At 35.4% G+C, this 27,146-nt stretch overlaps 5 protein-coding genes across 5 annotated transcripts in view; 2 read left to right on the top strand and 3 right to left on the bottom strand.

The window, feature by feature from the left end:
• Nucleotides 1–1,120: 1,120 nt before the first annotated feature.
• Nucleotides 1,121–2,525, bottom strand: LOC107187596. Its single transcript, XM_015575723.1, has 3 exons — nucleotides 2,514–2,525; nucleotides 1,949–2,074; nucleotides 1,121–1,303 (listed from the first exon to the last, which is right to left on the bottom strand). Exons 1-3 carry the CDS (start codon nucleotides 2,523–2,525, stop codon nucleotides 1,121–1,123), a joined length of 321 nt encoding a protein of 106 aa, XP_015431209.1.
• A 1,423-nt stretch (nucleotides 2,526–3,948) lies between these two features.
• LOC107187594 (COMM domain-containing protein 3-like) lies at nucleotides 3,949–4,672 on the top strand. The gene is made up of 3 exons (XM_015575720.1): nucleotides 3,949–4,081; nucleotides 4,158–4,429; nucleotides 4,502–4,672. Exons 1-3 carry the CDS (start codon nucleotides 3,949–3,951, stop codon nucleotides 4,670–4,672), a joined length of 576 nt encoding a protein of 191 aa, XP_015431206.1.
• A 1,181-nt stretch (nucleotides 4,673–5,853) lies between these two features.
• On the bottom strand, nucleotides 5,854–11,392 carry LOC107187620 (polycomb group protein Psc-like). The gene is made up of 5 exons (XM_015575762.1): nucleotides 11,129–11,392; nucleotides 10,781–10,902; nucleotides 10,497–10,649; nucleotides 10,072–10,430; nucleotides 5,854–9,988 (listed from the first exon to the last, which is right to left on the bottom strand). The coding sequence occupies exons 2-5, from the start codon at nucleotides 10,899–10,901 to the stop codon at nucleotides 6,428–6,430; spliced, it is 4,194 nt and encodes a 1,397-aa protein (XP_015431248.1). The 5' UTR covers nucleotide 10,902; nucleotides 11,129–11,392; the 3' UTR covers nucleotides 5,854–6,427.
• Nucleotides 11,393–13,363: 1,971 nt separating this feature from the next.
• On the top strand, nucleotides 13,364–14,377 carry LOC107187572 (NADH dehydrogenase [ubiquinone] iron-sulfur protein 4, mitochondrial). The gene is made up of 3 exons (XM_015575696.1): nucleotides 13,364–13,508; nucleotides 13,684–14,016; nucleotides 14,086–14,377. Exons 1-3 carry the CDS (start codon nucleotides 13,450–13,452, stop codon nucleotides 14,261–14,263), a joined length of 570 nt encoding a protein of 189 aa, XP_015431182.1. The 5' UTR covers nucleotides 13,364–13,449; the 3' UTR covers nucleotides 14,264–14,377.
• Nucleotides 14,378–21,368: 6,991 nt separating this feature from the next.
• Nucleotides 21,369–27,146, bottom strand: part of LOC107187470 (sodium channel protein 60E-like) — a 34,414-nt gene continuing 28,636 nt past the window's right edge. Inside the window, exons 16-21 of the mRNA XM_015575575.1 lie at nucleotides 26,462–26,616; nucleotides 25,745–26,231; nucleotides 24,671–24,990; nucleotides 24,183–24,542; nucleotides 23,215–23,595; nucleotides 21,369–21,802 (exon numbers count right to left, since the gene is read on the bottom strand). Of these exons, the coding sequence (XP_015431061.1) occupies nucleotides 21,409–21,802; nucleotides 23,215–23,595; nucleotides 24,183–24,542; nucleotides 24,671–24,990; nucleotides 25,745–26,231; nucleotides 26,462–26,616 (2,097 nt within the window). The 3' untranslated portion in view covers nucleotides 21,369–21,408. The remainder of the gene's footprint in view (nucleotides 21,803–23,214; nucleotides 23,596–24,182; nucleotides 24,543–24,670; nucleotides 24,991–25,744; nucleotides 26,232–26,461; nucleotides 26,617–27,146) is intronic.

The following is a 27,146-nucleotide window of genomic DNA, read 5'->3' as shown; positions in this document are numbered from 1 at the left end:
ATTATGAGCTGCGATAATACAAAATCATCTATGCCTTAATTGTTCTTAAACTTTCTACATTCCTTTCAGCACGGCTAGTTTTAGAGTTGACTGTGGAACATTGTTAAAATTAAAGTTATTACCATTAGCGTACAACGTACTCCCCCACCCCCCTTCTTCCCGGTTTTCAACCAATGGGACCCTCGAAGATTTGATAATCCCAGACTCAAAGAGTCGATTTTCACTCGTAGCTACCTCCTGCTACATTGTTTTATAAGAATTTCGTTTATACAAAATGTTATATAAATAAAAAACATTGAACGATAGGGAAAATGTTAGAGTAAAACATCATCGAACGTAGTGTCGTTAAACGGTACTTTACCGTACTTTAATTGTCTCATTGTGAGAAAGTCTTTTGAAATACAATTACATGGTTTTATTACATAAAAATCCTAGTTTTTTTGTTAACAATTTCTGCGTCGATACCATTTATATATCGTTTTATCACATTGCGAAGTAGATTTATAATTAAACGAAAGTTCATTGTAAAGGCGTATGTATATATACACTATACACTAATTGTACGTAAGAAAACAATATTATATACAACGCAATTAATTACAAAAACTATTCTAGAATATCAAAATGTAACCGACAGTGCGACTTCATTCGTGTATGTATGGACACTTTCAACGAGATCGCAAAAAACGATTTTTCTCCATTTCTAAAGCATATACATACTTATGTGGTAACTTTCCTAACGTCAGTTATCGAACTGAAAAATCCGTTTTACCGAAATTTCATTTCTTAATCGATTACACGGATTCGTATGAAAATTCGTGTGATTTTATAACTATACATGTATCGTTGCGTAGAATTTTCGTTCAAATGGAAGAGAGAAGTAACATAGGAAAAAAGAGATGGAAAATTGTATAATAATCGATTAGCGTAATATTTCTCGTTATAAATGTCTTGAGATATGCAAAGATCATCTGAAGGTTTATCGATGTTTCTCGACATTGAATTTGTTCGTCGATGTAAATACGATTTCAAGAAATTTATAATAGTCCCTATAAAATGTGTCTAATCGTAATTCTGTTACGTGGAAAAGTACAGGCGAATAAAATACAATTGTGCAGAATCATTTGTTGACTTCGAGCGTCAACGAAGTCTCCGGTTGGGTCCAGATGTAGCCGGTACGCGTCATGCTGCAATGTGCATCGTAGTATCTACCCGGAGCACGACAGTAGGACCATCGCGGGCAACGACATCGAAATTTACTGTGAAATTCTTCCTTGCAAACTTCGTTCCACCAGCAAGTCCGCTATGAACAGAGGTCTCGCGGTTTGATCGGTCATTTTTCTGATCACCACTGGACTGTGGATATTTACGCGCAATCACAATCATTAACACTAGCAACACGAAAAGGGAAACATTTAGCGTAGAGATCTTTCTGCACATTAAGGGAATCTTTACTCTATTAGAAACACGTATTAGATGATGCAACATAAGAAATGAAAATTAATTTTAAATTATATTATATTGGTAAAGATTGTTATATCAATAAAAAGCGAATAAAATAATTTCAGCTTTGTTAATTGTATGTACGTACATGAAAATTGTAAACTAATGTTAGTCATTTTTATATTGAAACGTCATCGTTCGAATATCTGAACAATTCGATTATTCTATTTTTATTATTATTATCTATTGTATTATTATGTATTGTTATTATTAATATCCAGAGTTTGATGTTTCTGTGTCTCTTGTCTATTTCGTCTAATGGTAAACGCGGCCCTGATTGTATCACAATGAGACATGTAATTTTTTACAGATCATTATTAGTTCAGGCTATTTTCACAATCACTGACACGAACGCAAAAAATCTGCAGTGTATAATGATTACCACGATGATATTATTGTAACACGTCCAAAAACTACCCCGTACATATGTTTACATTTCGCTTACCTCCGCCAAGTAACCTCTTACACTTTGATCGCTATAATTTCTTTTTTTGATAAGGTGCTTTGCAGTCGTCGTGTACACTTCGGCGCATAATACTAGTAGCAGTAACAGGTGTAATGCCAATCCCTCCTGCAACACAAGCACTCAATTCACTTTTTCATTTATTAATCTTACTTTCAATGAGTTTGTGACAGGGTGGAATAGAGGACCAGAGGATATTAACATCCATGAAATAATACATGGTTACTAATTGTCAACTATACCCGTCATCCACGAGCTATTAAACGCAAAGTTTAAAGTAATGACAAAATAGAATTTCAGATAAATATCATATTTCCACGTGAAATTAATTTCACCTTTATGCTTTGCAACTTATATATCTTTAATACAACTTGTTAAAACAGTCGAGTAACTAAAGAACGTAATCCTGATTCCTACCACCCTATATTGCCATCCTGTATAATCACCATTCGGCTGACACTGCCGTAACGAAAGGGTTAACACGAAAACTTTGACCGTAACACGGTTCGAGAGTTGCATATAAACAATTGTAGCTTTAAGGACTTACATTGTCGCGCATTTTTACCGATTCAATTATACAAATATGTTGTTGCACAGCCACCTCGTTGTATCACAGAGAAAAAAAATATGCGCCACAATGCTGGCTACATAGTACTTTGCTTTCCGTTGCTATACGCTTCGTACGAACAGTTGAAAGAGTATGGTACGTAACGCGGCGCAAGCGTATACTGTGTCCCTATTCTGACTTTGAAAATCGATCGTCATGAAACTTTAAAATTTTGTTACAGCAATTTGTTGGAATTTCGACTGTTTTTAAATTACCCGTACAAACACAAAAGAAATTCTTTGATTTCTTACAGTGTGCAAAAAGAATCGGTTAACGGGAAACAAGATATGAATATAGTGAATGCAAGAATACGCTTAACAGCCGAGACTTAATCTTCAAAAACGTAGAAAATAAAGTTACAATAAGTATTTGTTTATTAAAACTACTATTTAGTTACATTGTAAATAGATAAATTATTATAATATATAAGTAGTATTTTATAGCTTGCATAAGCATCAACTTAATTAAATTAATCAAGACCTCTTGAAACATAAAATTGATGTCTTTTTACTTGCTTTTCAGTGATTTATTATACATATATATGAAAATATAGCAAATGTAAGTGAACAATAAGTGTGTACCTACTTTAATTTATGTAATTCTCGTTACATTATCTACACTTTGTTAGATTTTTTATTATTATGTGTATATAATATCATTCATCCTGTTTTATTATACACACCATTACAGCAATTTGACATCTGCTGAAACTACTTAATTGAAATTTGTATAAAAAATTCCGATTCGTGAATAAACAAATTATTTACTATTGTTTAAAGAAATATTAGTTTGATTCAAACTTTTATTGTACAGAAATATCATAATAGTAATAATACAATTATTTAACAAAATTAGGAAATTAGTAAATGTTTGATTATTTATATTTAAAATGTGAAATGTAAAGTTGCTTATAAGCTTCAGCTGGCTTTGGCTGTAAGCTGTAAACTAGACGTTATAAACACTTTCCACTGTTAATTAAGCAAACTTAGACGCAGCTTTGTTACAGTTTGTGAGTTAAATATATTAATTAAAAGATCTTTCCGAAGTAAATAGACACTTCTTCGGAAATTATGACAGAAGTTAAAAAGTTAGACAATACTGATTTTGAAAGATAACCTCTATTTTTGTGGTTACTTATTTTATGTATATATTTTCATATTTTCACTGTTACAAACTTATAGAGAATTGTTGGAAATTTATTTTGTGTTGCGTTTAAATATTATTTTTCATACTATTAAAGTCTGTGTCGTGTGTTTGTTATAAGAGCAATGGCAGATTGGTTAAGAATTAAATTTCATTCCTGAAAACAATTCTGTTTAAATAAACAGATTTCTAATAATTTGTTAAATAAGTACAAACTTAGTGACATATAATAATGGAATTGTCAAAAGATGTCATTCAAGGCCTAACAAGCATTTCAAATGTAAACATCATTACTGAAGACAATTTACAAAATATTTTAGGCAATGTCATTTCTCATGTACAAGAGAATTCCACAGAAATAAAGTGTAAGTACCCTTTCTTTGGATATAGTGGAGAATATTTTCGAATAATATAAAAATATTTACACCGATAAAATTATAGGCATTGTCAAAGCAGCAGACACGAAAGCAATTTTAACAAAGAAGATCTTTGCTGACATATTATGTTTGTTCGTAGAAGCAGCTCGGCATGATTTAGATGAGGAAAGTTTGAAAAACTTCCTATGTCAAGCATGTAATAACGAACAAAGAAGAAAGAAACTATGCGAAACATATATTAATAATAAAAAGATAATACAGTCTCGATTGGAATTAATAAGCAATAATCCACCACATATTGTTGATGTAGACTGGCATTTGGACTATCGCGTCAAGGTAATCGAACGGTGAAGAGAACACCGAACGTTTGATCCACTGACGCTTTATTGATATAAAAATGATTTCCAGTTGGACACGTGCAATTCACTGGGTGTTCCTCTTTATCATATACGACTTAGGACTAAAGAACATGAAAGGATAAATCATATAACATTCTCATGTACAATACAGCAGCTGCAAGAACTAGTATTTAAGCTTAAAGATGCTATCAGATACTCAGAGAAACTGACTAATGTATAGCTCTATAATTTTTAGTTATTGGTTTACTTAATACAGTGTACACATGTATGATGCCTTAAGATTTTGTTACAAATATTTTTGTAGATGTAAGTACCACGTGTGTGTAAATAATTGTCAAGAACTTACGACATTATACATGTATGTTAACACTTACGCAAGAATCATTATGGTAATCGTTTAATAATAAATTCAATTTATGCATATAAGTGTAATGGTAAAATCTGATACAAATAACAGACTGTGTAAAGTATAATCAACTATATTTCCATAATTAAAACATTCCCTACTTCATGTAGTATTATTACTGTACTGATACACGCACGCGTGTGTGTGTGTGTGTGTGTGTGAGAGCGTATGTGCGCGCGCACACAACATACGCAGAACACTTGCATAAATTCGAAAACAAATGACGATCAACGTTTTAATAAATAAAACAAATCTCGAAAACTTTATTCAAACCGCTTCAGCTCAAACGACACTGAAAATTTCTTCGCGCAAAAATTATACATACTTCATTATTCGTTCGCATCATCGTTCCACTCATTCACTCAGGTACACCTTGTATACAAAAGAGCCGCGCGCGCACACAACCAATAACTTATTAAAAATACATCGCCTTTTGCTCTACAGTCAGACATCTCTCTAAAAATTGCTTTCTCGTAATAGACAAAAAAAATACTATCATTACGTTCTTATCTGCTAAAATATGCGTGTTAAATTATATTAATAATCGATAATTTTTTTATATCTAATACATGATATAGATTTCTTTGAATCATTATACATTATTTACAAGTAAATGTATCTAAAAAAAAAGATCGTCAAATATTAAAATTTCTCTATACATTAACTGTTTCTTTCTTTCCGGCAATTAGCAAAATTAATGGTGAACTTTTTATCCATGCGTGCTATTTGAATAATTCGGTGCAATACAATACATCGACAATGATGACTAATCAAGCTGGAAAGAGAGAAATCTCTCAGGGTGTAATAACTTTTCCTTCTTCTTTTTTTTTTAACTTTTTAACAACTATCTCTTTTGATCGATTCTTTTAACGTTATTTCATATATAAGTTTACTGTGTTAAGGCCTCGGAAATTTTACTATAACTGTTTCCTTTGTAAAAAAAAGAGGACACGAAAACAAAGCCAATCAAAAAAAAAAAATCTCGTCATATACTAAATCTATTTGGAAGATAAAAATTCATTAATCCTCGAGGCTTTGGTTGAATGTCTGGTTAACTGAGACGTACTAATAAAACGAACAATAAAATTTGTTCAAAAGCATCATAAATACTGACTTCACGAAATTATTTTGTGAAACGACTTCATATAAATAATGTTACATCGAACAGATATACGCAACGGTTTTGACTATGTAATCTTTACAGAGTCTTTTTTTCGTCACAGATGTTTGCACGAGTATCTATTTACTTCTTCCGTTTATTTTTTTTTCGTGCTAACCATGAACGTATCTTTAACCACTACGATTTTATATCGCAAGACGATACACAGTAATCGCCATGTCATTGTAATATGTTTAATATTTTGCGATTCAAAAATCGTAATAATCAAAATGAAAACGTGCACGTTTACTTTTGCCTAGGTTGCCATGAAAAACTTTGTCAAAAGTGTGAAGTATGAAATGTAGCTCAGTAATGTCTTTGTCCATGACAGAATATATATGTATATAGTAATAACAGAAGCATTTGACTTTTACAAAAGTGTACATGTGAAATTACTTTGAACTCTGGAATTATACCTCCGTCTTACTAGTTTGAGCCTCAGATCTTTTCTCTTGTTCGCCGGTTTTTTCGCATTTCTCGTGATTGGACTCGTGTTGCTGCCTTTCAGCATCTACGGACACTTGTACCGATTGTGTTCCATTCTGTTCCTTCTGTTGTTCTGTACGTTTCTCTGCTGGCGCTTCGCCATTATTTTCGCTAGCAAGATTTCCATTCATTTGGGAAACTGATTTCTCTTTTTTCTTATTTACAGTATTATTGCTCTCGTCAGATCGCTTCTTTTCCAAATTCTGCCCCTTCGAATGATAAGAATTCTCATCAATGCATCCACCTGAACCTTCCTGTGAATGTTCCTTTGTCTGATCATATCCAGGCCCTGTTTGGGAACTTTCTGCCTTACTCTTTGACGTACTTGTCAGTGTATTTTTACCCTGTCCAATACTCGAGACCGGAGGAATTACAGTTGATTTAGAATTTCGAACTATTTCGGGTGATGTTTTAACATTCTCTGCATTGCCAAAACTTCCAGTCTTAGATAAATTGAATGCACTAAGATCTTCTTGCGGTGCATTCTCTAGAAGAAGTAGATTATTAGTTTCAAGAGATGTTGTTGCAACGATTTGCGCCTCGGACTTGGATAAACCATAAGATGTAGGTGAAATTGCTGTTAAGGAGGTAGTTTTAGGTGATTTAGGCGAAGAATAGGTGCTCGGTGGTATTCTCTGAACTGTTGGAGGTTGAGAGACTGGAGAAAAGCCAGTAGTTTGTGGTATATAACTGGACCGCTGGTACAACTTATTAATCGAGGGAGGCAAACTACTGTGGAAGGCACTGGGTGATGGAATACCAATTGGTGATCGAATCAAAGGATTTGGAAATCTGGTTGCGTCTGGAAACGGCGGTGGGAAATGAGGATAAATTAATCTAGGATTCATATTTGGTGTTGGGGAAGGTATAAAAGGACTCGTTGAAAGCATATTTACTGGTGAATTTTTGGGAGATATTGGCGAGCCAGTATTCCGGCAAATATCCCTTGAAAATGGAGGATTTGGATAGTTTCTTGCACTTGGAGAATACGGAGGTGGTGAAACTATGGGTGAATTAATTGTAGAAACTATTGGAGATAGAGTTTTAGGATCTATCTTCATCATACTTAAATTCCCGTTCTTCGAACTAGTTGAAGTGTTTGTTGTAGTTGTCGGTGTTATTGTTGACTGTTCTTTTTCTTTGCTGTCATTACCGATTCCGTACATTGGTTTCACTCCCGAGGCAGGATTGCCCAGATACCTTGGCATGTTCCTCATCTTAAATATTTTAGCCGGTTTCGACTGAATTGTTTTACTTCTGTCAGAGGAAGTAGTTTGATGTAATTGACTTTGTGTCTCCTTACTTTGATTTTTAACTGCTATATAATTGTTTTTGGAAAGTGTAGGATTCCAGCATCTTGGAGGATCTCGAAGAGTTTTGTAGCCAACTGCTTGCGTTTGCTTCTTAGAGGCAGAAGGAACCTTTTGTACAGAATGTGATGTTGTCATTGGAGAAGTAGACACTAACGAAGTGGCTCTAAGTCCATCCTTTACGTTAGAATAAATATTTTTATTTTCTGTTGTCATTATGTTGCTACTAGGAGCATAAACGGGTATATTTGAAATGTTCGTGAGCTGCTGTTGCTTATTTGTAGGTTCGTTTGTGATCGACGACGAACTACTTTTTCTCCCAATTTTTAATAAATCTGGAATGTCGGATTTACTTCTTGTTTCTGTTTTATTCTTCTCTTTAGAATTCTCGCCAATCTTGGCGCAAATATCATTAATTTTAGAGCCAGAAGCTCCAATTTTAGCACAAATGTCATTCAAATTTGAACCTTTTGTGATCAATTCATTCTTGCGAATTGTTGGTTTCATTAGAGAAATCGGAATGGCATCTGGGCAAGGAGGTGCTGAATATACACTAGTTATTTCTATATTTCCTTTTAACGGCGAGTCCTTTGAAGCACTCATTACGGATGTTGGATAGTTATTTTTCAAAGAAGACGAGATGCTCATAGAAGGCATAGTAAATGTTGTAGGACTTTCCTGTATTGCGGATGTGGTTACTGTGTTTTCTGGAATTGTAGTAGCAGACAATTTCTGAGCCGTTGATGTTGCCAGACTCTTAAGAGAATTTTTCAACATTGTACTATTCACCAAATCCTGAACAGTATATGAAAACGTATGTGTACTTTGACCCATTGTTGATGCGCATGTGGAGCTAATTCCATTTCCGAGGGATCCAGTTAAAGATGCAGTAAGATTAAGGGTAGCAAGATTTTCATTTGTAAATGACTCTGTTTGCGTGTACGGTGATTTCTGAGGAATCGTAATTGTTTGCCCACTGATTCTTGGAGCTGATTCTATACAAGCTTGATCTAACGAACATGTCTTCTCTGAAATATTTGGTTCCTGGAGAAAAGATCGATGCTGATCAACTGATTGCACACTTTTCATATTGGATTTCACTTCTCTCGACTCAGAATTAGTTGTGGTCGTTGTATGCGTTGAAACAACAGGTTCCACAGTTGCCTCTGTTACAGATATTGGTTTTGGTGACATCGTTTTTGTAGAACAAGGAACTGATACTTTACTTACTACTACTCCAGAACTGTTCGCTATAACTTGTGTTTTTAAAGTATCAAAAGAATATTTTGAATCTACAGATTTCAAACTTTCAGTAGTTTTTGTTTCCACTTTTTTGGATACAGGCGGCATAATCTTCCTATCCTTTATGGTCTTTTTTGAAGAATTATTATTACTATTAATTTGTCCCATTTTTGGTTGAAACTGTAACTTCACACTTAAAGCATTGATTTTTGATCCCGTATTTACAAGCTTCGTTTCGTTTTTTGTGTGTTGTTTAAGAGTCTCGGCTTTCTTTTCTATGATAATTGTGTTGTTATTATTTTTTGATGACTCTTTCGTATCCCTATCATCAGTAACATTGCATTTCGTTTCACCACCATCCACACATTGCATTGTTTCCTGAGATTGCACATTATTTTGCGAAACTGTCTTATTTTCAATATTATCATTACCTGATTCATTTTTCGATTCTCCCTCATTTTTAATTTTTACTGTAGTTTCTGCCTTCTCTACCAAAATTTTTTCAGCTTTTGTCTGATTAGAATTTCTTGTATTATCAAGTTCATTTAGATTAGACAATACATCAGTATCGTCAGTGATTGGTTTATTTGAAGGCAACTCATTTTTTTTAGTAATCTCGGATTTATTATTTCCGTTAGCAATTTCCTGCGTAGGTGATGTATTTACAGATTCAACATTAGCAACAGGTTCTTCAGCTTTTGTATTTTTCTTAAATTCTTGATCTGATATATCTGTAATACTCATTATACCAGTTTCAGAAATTTTTAGTTGAACTTCTTTCCATTCTCTTTTTACGGTTTTTTCCTCTTCTAACTCAATGGGATTGATTCCAGCATGAAGCAAGGATGTTTTATAATTGACGTTGTCTTCAGAAAGTTTTATTCGTTTCGGCGAAGATTCAAATATCCTGTAACTTAAATGCAATGGCACTTTCTGAAACAAACAGAGCAACATGTTTGTAGAGTAAGGATTTTCATATTATTCAAGCAATTCATATACGAATTTTTAATATTTACCCGCCTCCAATGATAAATGTACATCACATCCATTAGAGTGTAACTACCATGTAATGGTTCCTCTTTATACATAACATCTACCCTGTGTGCATCAGTCAGCCCATACTTAGCTCTTATAAGTTTTTGCAGATGAAAAATTGTGACTGCAGCAGGACAGCGAAGATATCGCCTCAAAAATGGTTTCACAGTTATTTCCTTGACATCCTTGGATGGACTAAAGTATTCTAACGATAAACTGAGAGACTCGTCTGGTGAATATATATGTGATTCTGTTGGTTCCCCTCTTGCTTCTGGAGATGCTGTTTGAGTGCATGCCTCAGGATGTTTAGAATAAAACTCTCTCCTACATCGCATCTCATCTGAGATAAAGGTAATCAAATGAATAATCTATAGTACAGATTGTCTTGCTTGATTGTGTAACTTACTTTGGTAGCATCCAGGTACCAATTTATACACTATGTCCTGCAAAGTGTGGTCCGGACGAATGTTAAGCAACGGCTTACTTTTATGTACTTGCACCTCACATATTGGACAATACTTATTGTTCTCCAGATATTTCACGATACAGCTCCTGCAAACTGTAGTGCAACATTAACTCCATTGTTTACATCAAACTGTTTAAATGGCCATCCAATCCTTTTATATCAATGAAATTTAATGATTCACCATAGACAAAAGGATTAAGGAAATAACAAATGTATACACGTACATGAGTGCAAACACTCTATAATCGTAGTGGCATCAATGAAATATCCACCGCATAACTTGCATGTTAGCTGGTCATTGAGCTTGGACAACCTTAAGCGATGCCCTCCACTCTGACCTGACATTCTATAAAATAAATAATTAACTGTTTGTAGTTATTGACTTTCAAACATAACAACAATCACAGCATAAAGTGCAACGACGGAAAAGATTCATGATATTGCGCGTTTTAAAGCACCAACACGACACAAATAAAGCGGTATCGTTATATTACTTCTGTTACTCCGAACACGGAAAATATTACATTAAAATTTGTTCAGTGGCATGATCACGACGAAAATATCAGACTTACGTGGCGAATGACGCGAAAACTGTTCGTTTTATCTAGTAATCGCCATTTGATTAAAGAAGTCAGGAAAGTTGGGTCAGAACTGAGGCAAGATTTCACAGATCCTCATGACGAGAAAATCCATTAAGTAATGAAACCTGACTCAAATCTGTAAAAAACAATGTCTTCTTGGAGCACAGAATATCGTCTGGTTCGACGATGTTTTCAAAATTTGAGTCAATTTAGTTCATTGTAAAATAGGCCACGGTGCCAGGAAAAACTGTGAGAACGACAGCAAAACAAAATGGTGGATAAACAATCATCCCAATGACATTTCCAAAAACATGGGTTTCTTTCGAGGCTCTTTCTTCAACTGCATCTCACGAAAGTGTATTGATAAGTAAAATAAACGTTCAAGATGAGAAAAGTCAAAGCTTTTATTTGCTTTCAGGGTATTCCAGAAAATATAATTGTTACGGACAATTCATCCGACAGTTTATAGCACAGACAAAGTGTAAGGATAGACCTAACATCCAATGTATTTTCGTGGCCCATTTTCTGGGGCGCTAGTGCCCTATTACTATGTTAGTGTCACCGACGAGGTATAGGATAGACCTATCATCTTATGGGACTTCGTGTCTCATGTTCTGAAATACCGATAGTGTAAAAAGTCAGGGATTTTCTGCTGCCCTCTACGTTATGAGAACGGTGAATTTGTGAACTACGTTAAATCCATTCGAGCTCAACTAGTCTAACTTCTACAGTGTTTTCGAGTCTAAAGTACAATGTTGTCAGATCATGAGTGTTCGGTACGTCGGACAATCATCGAAGGAACCATAGTCGTGAACGGATTCTCTTCCGTCCGTTCACTGTAAAGTAGACGTATTAGGAAGGAGCCTTCGGTTCCAGTCCCGATGGACCTATTGGTTTTTTTTCGCGTACAAAAAGTTATTGCGCTTAATATTGTTTTTATGAATATGTATATATATTATTATGTACATTTGAGTAAATTATTTTATTATTCCATTGTTATTACAACAGTTTAACAGTGACAACGAACGCATGTATATTTTCAAATATCGGACTAACAGTATATTTTTATTCTATTTTATTACATATAAGTGAGTAATAAGTATCAAAAACGTAATCGAAACACAGATTTTTATTACATCACAAACATCGCATAAAAGATATTTCGTTATATTGACATTTGTAATAATTATGAATGTTGCGGGGAAATCTATTGACATTATGGAACATGTAACGAAATATCACAACGGAATATATAACACTTCATTTGTGCTAATAATACTCAGAATTCATGCTTTATCGGTAACGTCGGGTATTGACACTAAAATGGTAACAGGGCTACGTAGCCCTATGAACGTGGGACAGAAAAAAGCATTGCATGATAGGTCTATTCTATACCTAGTCGGTGTTAGTGTCGACATCCGACATTACCGATAAAGCACAAATTCTGGGTACAGTCACACACAAGATATGTATAGAATAGAGTGAATAGATCTATCATCTTATGACCGGAAAATAATTGGTGCCAAATATTAATGTTTCTTAACAATATTTATCTTAAAAAATTGCTCCCAAATTGCTCCCTCAGAATCTAAAATTGCTCTCATCGCAACGTTTATATTTAATGAGATATTCGCAAATGAAAAAGCAAAAATTTGTTGTTTGCATTTATTTCGTAACAGCATGTTCCATGTTACAGCGGACTTAGAAGGCTCAGGTATCTAATGCCTCTGGAAACGGAAATCGGCACTAATTCTAGAACTTTTGTATAAAGTCTATGAAGATGTTCATAGCAACTTGTTTCTTCTTAAACCATGCCGGATATCGGACATTTGCTTTTGCTAGGCCTTTCGTGGATAAATTGTGCAGTAATTAAATTTCGTGTGCTTCAAAATCATTTCCAGTATTTGTGAAATATATTAAACCGGAACGCAATAATATTCACGAATTCTTCCGTTGGTCTTGCCAACTTTGTAATCGATGGAGCATCTTCATCTTCATTTGAATATTCACGATCTACTGTAGATATACTCCTTCGCAGCTTCAATAGAATCCATAGGAGTTTTCACCATCGTATCGCGACAGTCAAAACAATCACATTTTTTCATTATAATATGATGTACGGTATAGCCCGCAAAATATGTAATTGATGTTTTGAATTTACGTATCCTATATGTAGGATACTTACACGGTGATTGACGCATGCGCAAGTAATCTTCCTAAGAAAATGTGTTGATCTGGCAAAACCGAGACGAGAAAATCGGAGCTAGGTCTGTGATCGTGTTATTCATATTTAGTTAACCTTTACGCGTAAAATGGCACTTCGTACATTATCGTTTTTGCGTACAAATAGTGATGTTTTAAAGTGTTGCGGGTAAGTTGTTTTGAACCCTGTTTTTTGAATCTGCAGTCGTTTTGATTTCCCTTTTTTGGAAAACTAAGATTCAAGTAGTGCATACAATTTTGTAATTTTACATAATCGGCGATATCATGTAACTATAAAAGGACTACAAATATTACAAAAATGACAAATTCGGTTTGGTTTGTAGATTACCGAAAAGATGTTTTGTGGACTCACGCAAAACAAGCGAAGACGTTGTTCCTACGACTATACCAGTACGTAAAGAACTTCAAGACTTATTTCTAAGTAAAGAAGAAAAACTGTACAGAGAGGCTATGAAAGGTTTGATTGAGGTACCAGTGAACGAAGATGTTGGCTTGGTTTCTGGTACACCTGAAGAACACATAAAAACTCGTCGAGTTCGCATTTACTGCCCTGCAAAAAGTGCTATGCAGTGTGGAACAAATAATATACACTTTTGGCAAATAGATTTTGATACACGTGAACGTTGGGAAAATCCACTCATGGGATGGACATCAAGGTAAGTATAATAGTGAATATTTTCTTTTTGATTTTTAACATTTTACAAATACTGTGTTTTTGTCTGTAGTGGAGATCCTATGTCTAATCTCAAGGTAGAATTTGCAACAGAACAGGAAGCCATTGCACACTGTGAGAAAATGGGATGGGACTATTATGTTCAACAACCAAATAAAAATAATCCTGAACCTCGCAGTTATGGTACAAACTTTTCATGGAATAAACGTACCAGAGTTTCAACTAAGTGAAGAAATAGGTTGTTGAAGAAAAAGCAGTATAGTTCTGTAGATAGCAATATCATGCATCATATGATAAGACAACTATATGTATACATAATTGTTCTGGTATGTAAAGTTCCATAAACTAAATAAACTTTTCTAAAAACATAATATATGTTAGAAAGCAAAGTATAGACATTTGACAAAACTCCTTTGAAAGGAACATAATAGTAACATGCTGGAATCAATTTTATCGATAAACTCCAGAATTTATTTTTTAGGAATATTTATATAATATCATTCTTACATGGGTTAACATTCTTATTATTCATCTTTTGTTTATTATTATTATTATTAGCATTTTTATTATAACATCAGATTTGATTAGATTGTGTATTTTAAAATTCAGTGTCTGCTCGTATTAGCTTATAGACTATATCGAGCATTGTTGCTATTCAGAAAATACATTTGACTAAATGTGGATTAAAGATTGGAGAAAAAGCACATTTTAGATGTAAAAACATTCATCAAAGGATACTTGAAGACCAAGTGTATGTTTCCTGAAATACTTTGAATTAACTCATACAACAAGTTTTGTGATACAATAGCAATCTACAGAAAAATTTGATTAAACAGAATTAATATATATGGAAGAACAATGCTCGACTCTCTGTTCATAAATATATGTGTTGAAACAATCATTCTTGCAGACTAACAAGGATTGTTAAACTATTTACAAGTTCAAGTTAAAGGAACGTTTCACTGCTCTTTAATTATTTCCATATTTGACGAATTATTACAATGCTAATATAATATTTTCTGCTCTGTGTCTGTTTGTCTGTCTGTTCTCTCTCTTCCTCCCGTTCATTTTCTCCTATTTCTTTCTTGCTAGTTTTCACATTTTCATCATTGTCAGATGTTGAAGTATAAAATTTATACTTTCTCATCTACAATGAATTTCTAATGGGAATTCGATTTCAATTTTGTAGTAAATTATTATTAATTATCAATAAAAGAATGTTGACAATTAAGAATAACTGTTACCGATTATTATCACGTACCTAATCTTAACAATTTTTTTTTCATGCAAATTCAAAGGAAAACGCGGAAGAAGAGAAAAAAGCTATTTCCCTTTGAGTTGTCGATTGTCATTGACCCTGTAACTAATGGGCATCTATCCTTCAACGTTTTATTTCTTAATAAACCTGTCCTTTAACGCTTTTTTCTTTTCACCCGAGCGGTAGAACATTCGACTTTTTGTATTACATGTTTCATATGTTGCGTGGTCAATATTGTCACTTTGGTATCCTGTATTCAAAGTATATAAAACGAGAAACTAACTGGAACGCACGATGAATTGAATAATCAATCGTACGTGCCAGCGTCAAAAGAAAGCTATACACTGCAAAGGTTCATTCATTATTTAAGTGTAATTCTGACGGTGAGTTTTAATACGTATAGGTTTGAGCAGGTGTTACTTTATCAATGTTCTATTCACACGCACGCACGCAAGCACACAGACACGCAGAAAAATGCGCTATCTGAAAAATTATAATCTAAACAATTTCGGATTCCCGAAGGGTGTCCGAGCGTGATTGTACAATTTTTGGAATTTCGCTATCCTTAAATTTTCGGATAGCAAAATCGCGTGTGTCCAGTCTCTTGTGTTTTGGTATAATTATAAGTACATAATATCTAAATAGACGTATCCGCGTGTATACACGCCAATTACGAATAAATTACCAATAATATATATATATATATGCCTTTAATTGACATGATACATAGCTTTACGATGCGTGCCTTTGCGAAGATCATCTTTCGTAATTGGATCGACTTCGAAATATGTATTCAATTTTTTACTTTTGTTTATCTTTCGATTCATTTTCAATCAGCTTCTTTCTCATGCTCCTCAATGCTATGTCCTTGAAGTTAACGCGTGAAAAAACAGATTTACCAAGCATTAAGCTTTAAATGCTAAACTCTAAAAGTAACGTACGTTGTACGTTCTAACGAGAAATTTACGTAAATTCAACTCGTACCATTGTCTTGTACGAATATTTATAACGTGAAAATCTAGTATACATGTTTATATTCTTGTATACGTATATTAATTCGCAATCGTTTGTTCTAACAATAGGCACTATAGGTCGACGAGAGGTCGTGGCGTGTTAATGGCAACGCGTATTTGTGAAAAGGAAAATTGAGAGAGGTAAGGTGAAAATCTATTGTAATCTAACTGAATAAGTTTCGTGTTCTTATTTCAGGGATTTAAATACCGTAATACAGTGTTGACCGTGACGTGCTCTGATTCTTCCCCAATTCTATCTTGTATTACTATATACAACCAATGCTATTATTTATAATGCTATGTTATGGGTTGCACCACATAACAAGCATTTTTTAGAGTATAGAAAAGGATCGTCGAGCCAGAGCAATCGTTTTACTCATGGACAGCACTGTTAGAAATGAACAATGCCCTCAATAAATCATGTTGTTAATAGTGTTTATGATCTTACATCAATTTCATTAATTCACATAAATGATATTATGTTTTATTTGTATGTACATATTGGATGAGGACTTTTATCACTCGTATAAGTTACATTATCCTTGATGTAACAAGTTCTATAAGATTACCAACTCTAGCAACAAAGTGATTCATTGAGAGGTATTGGACACGGACCAATATGGTTACCGTAAAAATTCAACTAATTACTACAAAATTCGTTGTTCCTTTTTCTACGTAACTCTTTCTCTTTCTTTCTCTTCCTCTCTCCTTCTCTCTCCCTCTTTCTTTCTCTCCTCTGTCTCCTCCAGTTCCTTTCCTCTCTCCCTTTCCTTCTTTAAACAATTTTTAATTTTTACTTGTATATCACATAAGTCATACTGTAGTTATGATCTGTGTTTATTCGTATGTATGTTTCTGTGTGTGATGTCAGAGTAAAACCATGTGATTGTATTGCTTTTTCTTATATGTTTTATCTTTTACCACAGGCAAGGTGTAGCATGGTCCTAATGCCCAATTAGTGTTTTCGAATAAATGGACAAAGCATAACAATTCAAAATAAATGTAATAAGAATTAGATATTAATTCTGTCAAAAATAATGAAGCAGTCATATTATATTGTTATAATTGAAAACCATGGATTTTAGGACATGTGATAAACTTCAATAAGATGTTTGGTCTATTCTATATCTCATCTATGCTTTCTTGTAATATATGTAGTACTTGTCACCAATCATTTCTTCATACTAAGAAATATTCAAAATGATATAATTACTTTTTTTATAATACAGTTTTATATATAGTTTTTTGTATATCAGCATTTGGAAAAAGGTTCTAAGCTTTAGCTTATCGATTATCAAATCTATGAATTGTTCATTTTCTTTGAAGACAAGTTGGACTAGCTAAGCCTCTTATATTATATTTATTAGTAACTAAATTAAATGAAAAGAACAATTGGTGAAGAAAAAATTACATGTTCACTTTGCATTTAATGTGTTTTGTTTCATTTGCGTCATCCTTCATTGCAAATAGACACTCCAAATCAATAGTGCAAATGTATGTATTAGAAGATTGATAAAGCAAATGGTCAATCATTTTGTAGTAACTTCTTTCATGCTAAACCAGATATTTGAAAAACGATGAAGGTACCAATTTCTTTTGTGAATATGCCGTAATGGAAAGTCAAACCATATGAGGTGTCTGACATTGGGTACAACAGTATTGGTTCATACTAAACCACAGATGACAAAGACGTCTTCGTTTTAGACTGATAGAACAGATTGAAGCCATAAAAATATAGAAAATCTGATAGATATCTGATTTGATTTAATAAATGAATGTAAGTACTTCTAAAAAAACAAAGAAATATGTCTACTAATATAATTACCAATGATAACTTGGTCGTTTCAACGTCTACAAAAGGGAAAGTATAATTTTTTTTTGCAATGTTTCGCGTTTATGTGGAAGAAATTACTGTCACGAACTATGTCTAATTACACCGTAATGGAAACGCTTATTTCATATTTAAAAAATCGTAATATTAATAATTGGAACGAGTCGAACTTCACATGTGTTTGCGTTCTACATTTATATTAATGCGAATCGCATAAAGTTATACACGATATTTGCCTAACAAGCGAAAGTACGACAAAAAAGAACTATGGTTTTACCATGACACAGTTTTTCTTTTGTCAAATGTCGTACTCGATCTATTCTCTTTTCGTCTTCTGTTTTCTTATTTTTGTTCGTCTCTTCTCTCGAGATAAATATGAAGTAAACATTTATACTACTATTTCACGATCCGAGACACTAGTAGCAGTCTCTTTAAGTAGCTACTATTTCCTTTTTACAACCAACTGATCAACCAGTGAAACAAGTAAAATTCGTGTCAGTGATTTAAGGAGATCTTTTGATCTAGAATGCAAATATCGATGATTCCTCTTCTCTCCTATTTTCAAAAATTCGAAGAATTGAAGAAGTTATTCGAATAAAACCGCGTCCAACGGAAAATTGAAGTGTTCCTTATAAGTAGATGTGTGGACCGTATGCATTTATAAATAAAAACTTTAATAAACATTTCAAGGAATTTCCTATTTCAGTTATTTTAAACTTTAAACCATTAAAACTTATAATAAAAAAATTAAATTTTATTTCATTCGATTCTTTATAAATCATTTCTATTATGAAATGGAATTTTTTCCCAATAAAAGTAATTGAATGTGTAAACTTGTAAACGGATGCAGAAGTCATAAAGATGTACAAGTAAGTGAGGTTTACTACTGAACAGATATACCTAAGTATAAATGCCATAAAACAAATACTTTTAGGTGCAGATAGATGACACAGATAGAACTAATTCTATTTACAATGGTAGCAACTTGTTTGTAGAATATTTGTAGTAAGGTTCTTCGAGATCTATGAATCTTTTATACAAAACTAAACTAAAAGCTATAAACCTTTAAAATCGATTTCTTTAAACTCGCTCTTTTCTGTAATATTTTACTACTTATTTTAAACGTGTTATTTTTTAAATTCTCAATGTTTATTTCTCCCTTTCCAATTAATATACCGACAAAAAAATCAAAAACACCAAAAGAGACTCCCGTTTCGCTATTTTTCTTATAAAAAGAAACTACACTTTTCATCTTAAAATACGGAAATACAAGGGTGCAAAATTCGAAATAGTTGGTACCAACACTACTCGAGTAAAAAAATGCTTTTCAAAGCCTCTACATCTTCCCTAGACCAGAAGATCTCGTTAATCTATAAGAGGTCTCGAAGTTTAGATTGTATATCTCGTTAAATTGGTCTAGCTGTTACCTTTAACCGTGGTGTATAGTAATGCAATTTTCAATTTTCGGATTCTACTTTCAAGTACAAGAAGAATATTTAAGTTCGTTGCGATCGATCGATCGCTAATGGTAACAGCGGATTAATGCCATTAGAAGTCGAAAATGCTTGAATATGGTACACAGACGATACGTTTCGTTGTGCGAGTTGTGCAGCTTTATTCGGTATGACGTGTGGATCGTGATGATTGTAACGTGTATGGTCGTTTTGATAATTGTCTCTTGAACGATTGTCTCTGTGTAACTTCAGCCACGAAGCCAGTCTTCCCCTCGCAATCGAGCGTCACATTTTTTGGTGCGACTCGTCGAACGACATATTCTTACAACCCTGAACAATATGGCGTAGGGCGAGTCGTCGTACGATCGACTGTGAAACACATTCAGTTTGTGCTCCGAAGCAGAATCAGAATCTTACTTCGGTAAAAACAATCGTAAAGTCTGTGGACCATATAAGTGAGAAATAGAAAAAGAAACGAAAAATACACATTTTGGAGTAATGTGATATTTAAATTGTGAAAAAGTTTTGTGTTCTGAGACTGTAATATTATACTGTGTGGTCAATGTTCCTGAAATATTAGATCTGTCGGAAAATTTGATCGATTTTCCATCTATATTTTACTGACAGTATGGAGGATTTTTGTACAAAAAGCATCGACATACTTCAGAAAGATGGAATGCGCTCATATAAAATTACTGGATTGCAGACTTTATGCATTTATAGCGCATTTGATAGTATAAAACTCAATAGTTTAATTAACTGTGAGAAGGTTTGCAAATTTCATTATGTTCACGATTAATGTTAAAATAAACATATCGATAGCCTGTGGACTTTTTCTAAGTTAAAAATGTAATCAAACTGTTACTGCCTTTTTAAACCATCGATATCATTAATAGGAAAAACAAATATCCATGTATAATCAAATATACTCAATTAGTGCATAAAAATCCTCAGTTGACAAATTATAAGTAAAATGAGACCCACGACAAACGGTAGACTTTTCCGACAGATCAAGTATCATGTCAAATACTAATTGTAAGATTCTCGAATGTTAACGATACATAGCAAGGTCCAAGAGTTATCTATTTACTATAAATATACTTAAAAGAGCTATTCTCAATTTAAATTAATTTATAATCTTATCATTCATGTAAATACCCCTGTCGACATACATTCAGAAGTAAGAAACAAGTTAATTAATCAGGGACTGTGTAACATATTTTCTTTTATCACTTACGTATGTAAGTGTTCCGAATAAAATTTCTTCTATTTTATTCGAAAATAGTATATGTTTCTACATATACTGTTCATTTTTCAAAAACATAAAGGAACTCGTGAAATCGGCATTAATGAATTATGTACGAATAACATATACGATATTCGTAGAAAATGTTTTGTTTCTTAACATTTGTCAGTAAGGCTACGTTCAAATTTAGGGAGACTATTAGATCGTCCAACAAGTTCGCGTAAGCCATCTGAAAAATTAGTGTCGTCTGTGTCGTCGAAACATGTTTCGTCCAAATACCATCTTATCCTTGAAAATGTATCTAGCGGAATTTAATCTGAAAAATTTTACTCCAGTAAATCGGGATCGGGTCAGTGACTCTTGGACCCTGCTAGTTGAACGTTCGAAGTAACGAGTAATTATATGTATGGTTACCGTCGAAGTTGCACGAAAGAAAAGGGGGAGAGGAGATGGTAACCGGGAAAGCCTCGAGGTTCACCGTGACGCGGCGTTAACAAAACTAGTGGCGCTCAGGCCAGCCTCTCGTTCAAAAATGATTATTTTCGGAAGGATGTCGAGCGTAACGATTTAAGATCAACTGGTAGTATCGTCGGGTTGGGCGTCACGATACTCTTCGCTCTCCCTGTGTACTAGGACGTGAACGACCGTCGCGGCGGATTGTCGTCGTAGGAGCGCTGGCCTCGTGGGCGGCGGCGCTATATTCTCCGGGCTGGGCTCCGTGACGAGTATGCTCACATCGGTGGATTCGATTGGCAGCGGAGCTGGTTCGGGAGCTGGTTGATGTTTTTTTCGAAGGCTACCGCAACGTCGGCTGAATGCTTCTTTGATGTCACGGTGCAACGTGTTCAGGGAGAGCGTGGTGGCGCTCGGCGGTAGTGATCTGCGCTTCGTGGGAAGACTGGGCATTTCCTCGTCGGGATAACTTTCGACGGCGTCTTGCCGACCGAGAGTCGGTCCCGCGATCGATCTGCGAAACACGTTGACTTCGTAAATACGCGTTATCTGCGCCCATCACGATTACACGGTCGCAGAGTTGCCAGAGGTAGCTACTTTGAAGCGTGAACTTGAGCGAGACTAGAGCACTAGAGAGGAAGGTCACATCCGCCATTTTTGGTCCAGTGGATGGATAAGTCCACAGAGGGTTCAGGTCAAGGCACTATAGAGATGAGTATATTCATCCGCCATTTTGGGTTTTTTGGAGAGAGAAAGCAATGGGAGAGACCATTTGGACCCTCTGTAGACCAGGGTTGGGCACAATTTTATTCGAATAATACATAGTGAACAGCTGGATTATATAAGGGCATTGTTCTGTGCTTTAACCAGCTAATGAGATTAAATAATTATTTACCAAGTGTCGACTCAGTCAAGAAGAAGTATTATTTTATTATAAAAACTGTAATTTTCACGTTTAAATAATTAAAAATGATGAAGTACGTTTTTATCTTTTATTCGTTATTCGAAACTCTTTGTCTAGATAATGAATTTGCCCATTTCTGCTGTAGACTTATCCATCCAGTGGACTCAAAATGACGGATGAGCATACTCATTTCTCTAATGTCTTAAATTTATGGTTTGAGGGCTGCATCCTCAGCAACCGTGGCATGAATGGCTGTTTCCGACAGATTCTTGATGATCATTAACACGTTAACTGTTGAGTCAAAGTGTGCATGTCTGCCTTGTACGAGGGAGTGAAATTTCTAATACTGAAAACACACTTGGACCTAGAGCCAGAGTATATTAAGTTATACTTTTCCAACTTTAGAGGAGAGAAAATCGAAGGTGTAGTAAACCTTGTAACTTTGGATTCCTTCGGTAAGAATTCAATTAAAAACAATCGCTACCTTCGAACTATTGAATAGACTTAGGTCTCGATATGTAGAAATGATGAATATTGCATTGAGTCGCCTATGTGATGGACTTTACACTGTTTGGTTCGGACCAAGATATGGGCTTATGCGGAGAACATGTAAAATGTAATTTTTTTTAAAAAGTGGACTTAATACACTCTGGTTCTAGGGTCCAGATATTGGAACTTACGGTGTCCACTACTAGTGGCCGACCGGCAGTTAATGTGTTAAGAGGGCGATACTTGTAAAATTGTCAACCCTCAGGGGCATTGTCTGGGTCTATTTTGGCCCAGGTTTCCAAGAGATTTATTGAACTGCTCAGGTTACGGTAACTAACTTAAAGTTAAAACTGTTCACGTTCAATTAAGCGAGGTAACCAGCGTACTTCAAAGAAATCGAGAAAGTGGTCGGAATAGAGACTAGCACTTTTACTTCAGGACTTATTGCTATCTCGGTTTAACGTGTATCTACCGAAAATTGACTAGTATATTGGGTCAAACGAAGTTTCTTACGGGCTGAGAAACTACTGTACCTGGTGTGCAGATCAGAGGAAGTAGGACTAGCAACGGGGACGCCAGCAAACGATTGTTGTTCGGTGGTCGGTGAGGGGCGGGATACGGTTAGAGCGGGAGGAGGCAGGTCCTCATGAGTACCGGTGGCGCCGGAGAGCAACAGCAAAGGCAAATTCGGAAATAGCCATGCCGAGGCGGCACCAAGCTCGCTGAAATCGCTGGCGTCGCTGGCCCTCGAGGACTTGCGGCTACTGGCTCGGCTACCTCTATGTACATGAAGAAAAGCCGACACTTTGCCGCTCCAGCCACCCCCGCCCCTACCTTCGTTCCCAGCACCGGGACTCGACGTTTGCGTTTGCGAGTCCACTTCGTGGGCTATTCGTTCCCGTTCCTTTTTCGCTCTGTGGAAAACAATGGTTCATTTTACTTTTAACAGTCGGTAATATTCACTATCACGGACCGGTTGTGTTCTCATCGGATGATCTACAATGAGAGTCAAATCTTACAATGGAAGCCACGGAAAGTGTCCCCCTCCGATTTTGATGAAACTTCGTATGTCTGTTAAGCAGTAAAAAATAAGAGATACCTATTTCTTATTTATCGGCTGAGACGCGATTTTAAGGGTGAAACCATCCCTCGAAGTTTCGACCCGAAAGTACTGTCTCGAAGACCAGAGGGGATACACGAAAACTTCTAATGGACGAGCTTTGCGGTTTTTTATGTAGAATAATATGGTGCTAACAAATTGTCCAAAATATAATTTGTTTATAACAAAAAAATTTCGGATCGAAACTATACATGTAGGGTGAGTCAATAAAAACTACTATCTATAGTAAAACGTTTTAATAAATTATGTAGCATTTTAAGGGACGCATCGGACGAATACAATTTGATTTTTTTGTATCTTATATTATTTTAGATAGTTTTTATTGACTCACCCTATATGTATCGTTTCGATCAAGCAAGGCTCGGAATTCCGGTTACTCACGCTATGAATTCTCTAATGGTGCACTGGATCAGTCTGGCTGCTTTGTCCTGACGCTTCCACATTCTTGTCGACGAAACAATCTCAAGCTCTTTCCGCGTAGGGAATTGCTTCTTGAACTTAATGTCCATCTGTTCCTGCAACTTTCGGAAGTCCTCGGACTCCTCGACGTGTCCGAGCACGTGCTTGACAAGTGAGTGCAGAATGTCCAGACAATGTATCTTATTGCCCCTCGCGATAGGAAGATTGAAGCTAACCAACGCGACCATGTTGGGCTTCGATATTCCTAATGGCGGGTCTAGGCTCGCTATAAAGTCGCTTAGCTGCGAAAAATTGATAAATTGCGTTGCATGCGGATCGTACCTACAAACCAAACACAAGATTTCATTCCCATTAGAATTTGGGGTCACATAATCGAATCCCTCGGTGGGCAGCACATAGAGAGAACAAAGTTGTAAGACAGGAAGTGGACGGAAATGGGGGATACTCACTTGGACCATCGGATGTAGAACATCTCCAAGTCGTCCTCGACGATACCGATCTCCTCTTCCTGATGTGCCTGATTGAAATTCTCGAGGATAATGGCGATGTACATGTTGATGACGATCATGTAACTGATTATAATGAAGGAGGTAAAATATGTTATTGCCAATAGTGGATATCCGCAGTTTCCGTTCAGTTGCCGGCTGGTGGGCGTCGGGTCGCAATCAGGCGGTTGCACCATCAGAGACTCCAGAACGTCGTTCCAACCGGCGGATGTCATTAATCGAAACAGTAATTGCATGCTTCTACCAAAAGTCTCAAAATTCACCTAGGCGGGAAAGAAAAGAGGGCGGAGAGTGCGAGTAGGTTGCTATCGTTGGTAGCTGTGTGGTTGAATATTCATCAGGGAAAAGGCGTTCCGTTCAGAGAACCGTTAAGGGGTGCTTCTGTTTTTCTTAAATTTTACTTTATAATCAACTTGATTTCCCTAAATGGAATGTTGTAGTTTTAAAGCCGATAGTTTTTCTAACGTCACGATCTTGAGATAATTTGATGATGAAGAAATGCATGGGAATATTTGCAATGATAATTGTCGTTTCGGACGTTATCTGTGGAGAATATATATTTTTATTTCTTAGAGGTGTCCGTAAAATTGAGGCAAAGTTATTACATACAACATTCCATTTAAACAGAGAAGGAAATATTCAGTTTTAAATGTTACTAGTAAAATAATTTGGAAACTAAAAACAGTAAAATAAAAATATTAATTTGATTCGATGTATTAGGCATTTGAAAACGCACCATAACCATAACACTTCAACGCGTTAAAATTATTTCCTATGTATACAACATTCCATTTTAGCAGATGAGACAATTGTCGATTCTAAAAGTATTAAAAGTGAAATTAATTTAAGGAAAAGAGACCCCCCAAAAAAAAACAGTAAAACACAAAATATTAGTTTGATTCGCTGGAGTTACGAGTGGCAGAATGTTAAACGCTTGACCGAGGGTTCCATTGTCTCGGTGCTATTCAAGCGACGAAGACCCCTCGACGGTTTATTGGTACCGTTCACAGTACTCACCATATCGTCGAGAGCACCCTGTTTCTTGACGTGCCCGAAAACCGACATGCCGATTATGGCATAAATGAACGTAATCAGGGCTAGAAGGGCGCCGATGTTGAACAGCGCCGGAAGACTGACCACCAGAGCGAACAGCAGCTTTCGAATGCCTTTCGCGGCCTTTATTAGCCTTAAAATTCTACCGATTCTGAACACTCTCACTACCCGCAGGAGCGTCGGGGACACCGGGAAGTCTACCATAATATCCTCCATCAATATCCCTAGAATCGAAGCCAGCACTAGGAGGAAGTCGAACAAGTTCCACGGGACCGTGAAATAATGGTAACGGAGTCCTATTATCTTGACGATCGCCTCTAAGCCGAAAACGGTCGTGAAAAACGCATTCGAGACCTCGAGGACGAAGAAGATCGGATGCGGCTGATCGTAATGCTCGATCCCCATAGTCAGCATGTTCAGGAATATCAAAATGAAAATTGCTATTTCGAATCTGGAAATATCGCAGTTGTTGTACGATTAGAATTCCCCAGTTCGAAATATGAATGGGCAGTTCGTGGTTTAGCTACATTTGTTTATTTTTTTTTCTGTTTTTCTTTTTCGTTTTTTCTTTATTCAATTGCAGACAGTGCAGTTAAATAGAAGATTGTTTTATATCTAGCGATATAACGTGAGTGTATGTGTGCCTCTAGGTGATTGATAGATTATTTTAAGGGGATTTACCTGCGCGAGTTCGATAGGTCGTAAAACATTGCGAGGATTTGATTCATCGGACGCTTTATCACCTTTTGCGGCTTTTTACGGCCGAGTTTTTTCATGGCAGTGTAGTAGTGCTTTTGACTTTCGGTCAAAAACATTTCTAACACTCCACCTTCGTACTGGATACATAGATGAAAAAGAAAAAAGAAGAGATAGTTGTTTTTCTTTTGTTGTTGTTGTTGTTGTTGGGTGCTTTGATAAATGTGTTTGTTACGCTACACGTCGTCGACGCGTTCTGTACCGTGCGGGTCGCCGGTAAGCCACGTTGAAGTTTTCGATTCGGACCGCGGTTATTCTAGAGTTCTGCAAGGGGTGTGTACAGAACTACGAGAGTCTACATTGTTTTGTTAGTTCTGTACAGTGGCGGTAATAAGAAAGTTTGAAAGAAGTAGACATGATGTAATGATAATCTACTTATATATAGCAATGGCGATATATTTGAGTGCACGATAGATATTAATTAAGTGAATCCATTTAATTGTGATACAGTGCGTTAAAAGTATAGTGTATTGCCTCGAAAATCTTGAATTCTAAATCCCATTGAGAACATAGGTTTGCTACGCGAAATTTCAATGCTGTGTTACAATTGAAAAAATTGTTTGATTTTTATTACGTTCTTAGGAAACTTTTACCAAAGGATTAATAAGAT

Source organism: Dufourea novaeangliae, unplaced genomic scaffold (assembly GCF_001272555.1).
Source record: "Dufourea novaeangliae isolate 0120121106 unplaced genomic scaffold, ASM127255v1 scaffold89, whole genome shotgun sequence".
Lineage (NCBI taxonomy): Eukaryota > Metazoa > Arthropoda > Insecta > Hymenoptera > Halictidae > Dufourea > Dufourea novaeangliae.
Note: the sequence above shows the minus strand (reverse complement) of the source record. Positions and strands in the feature narration are given on the sequence as shown.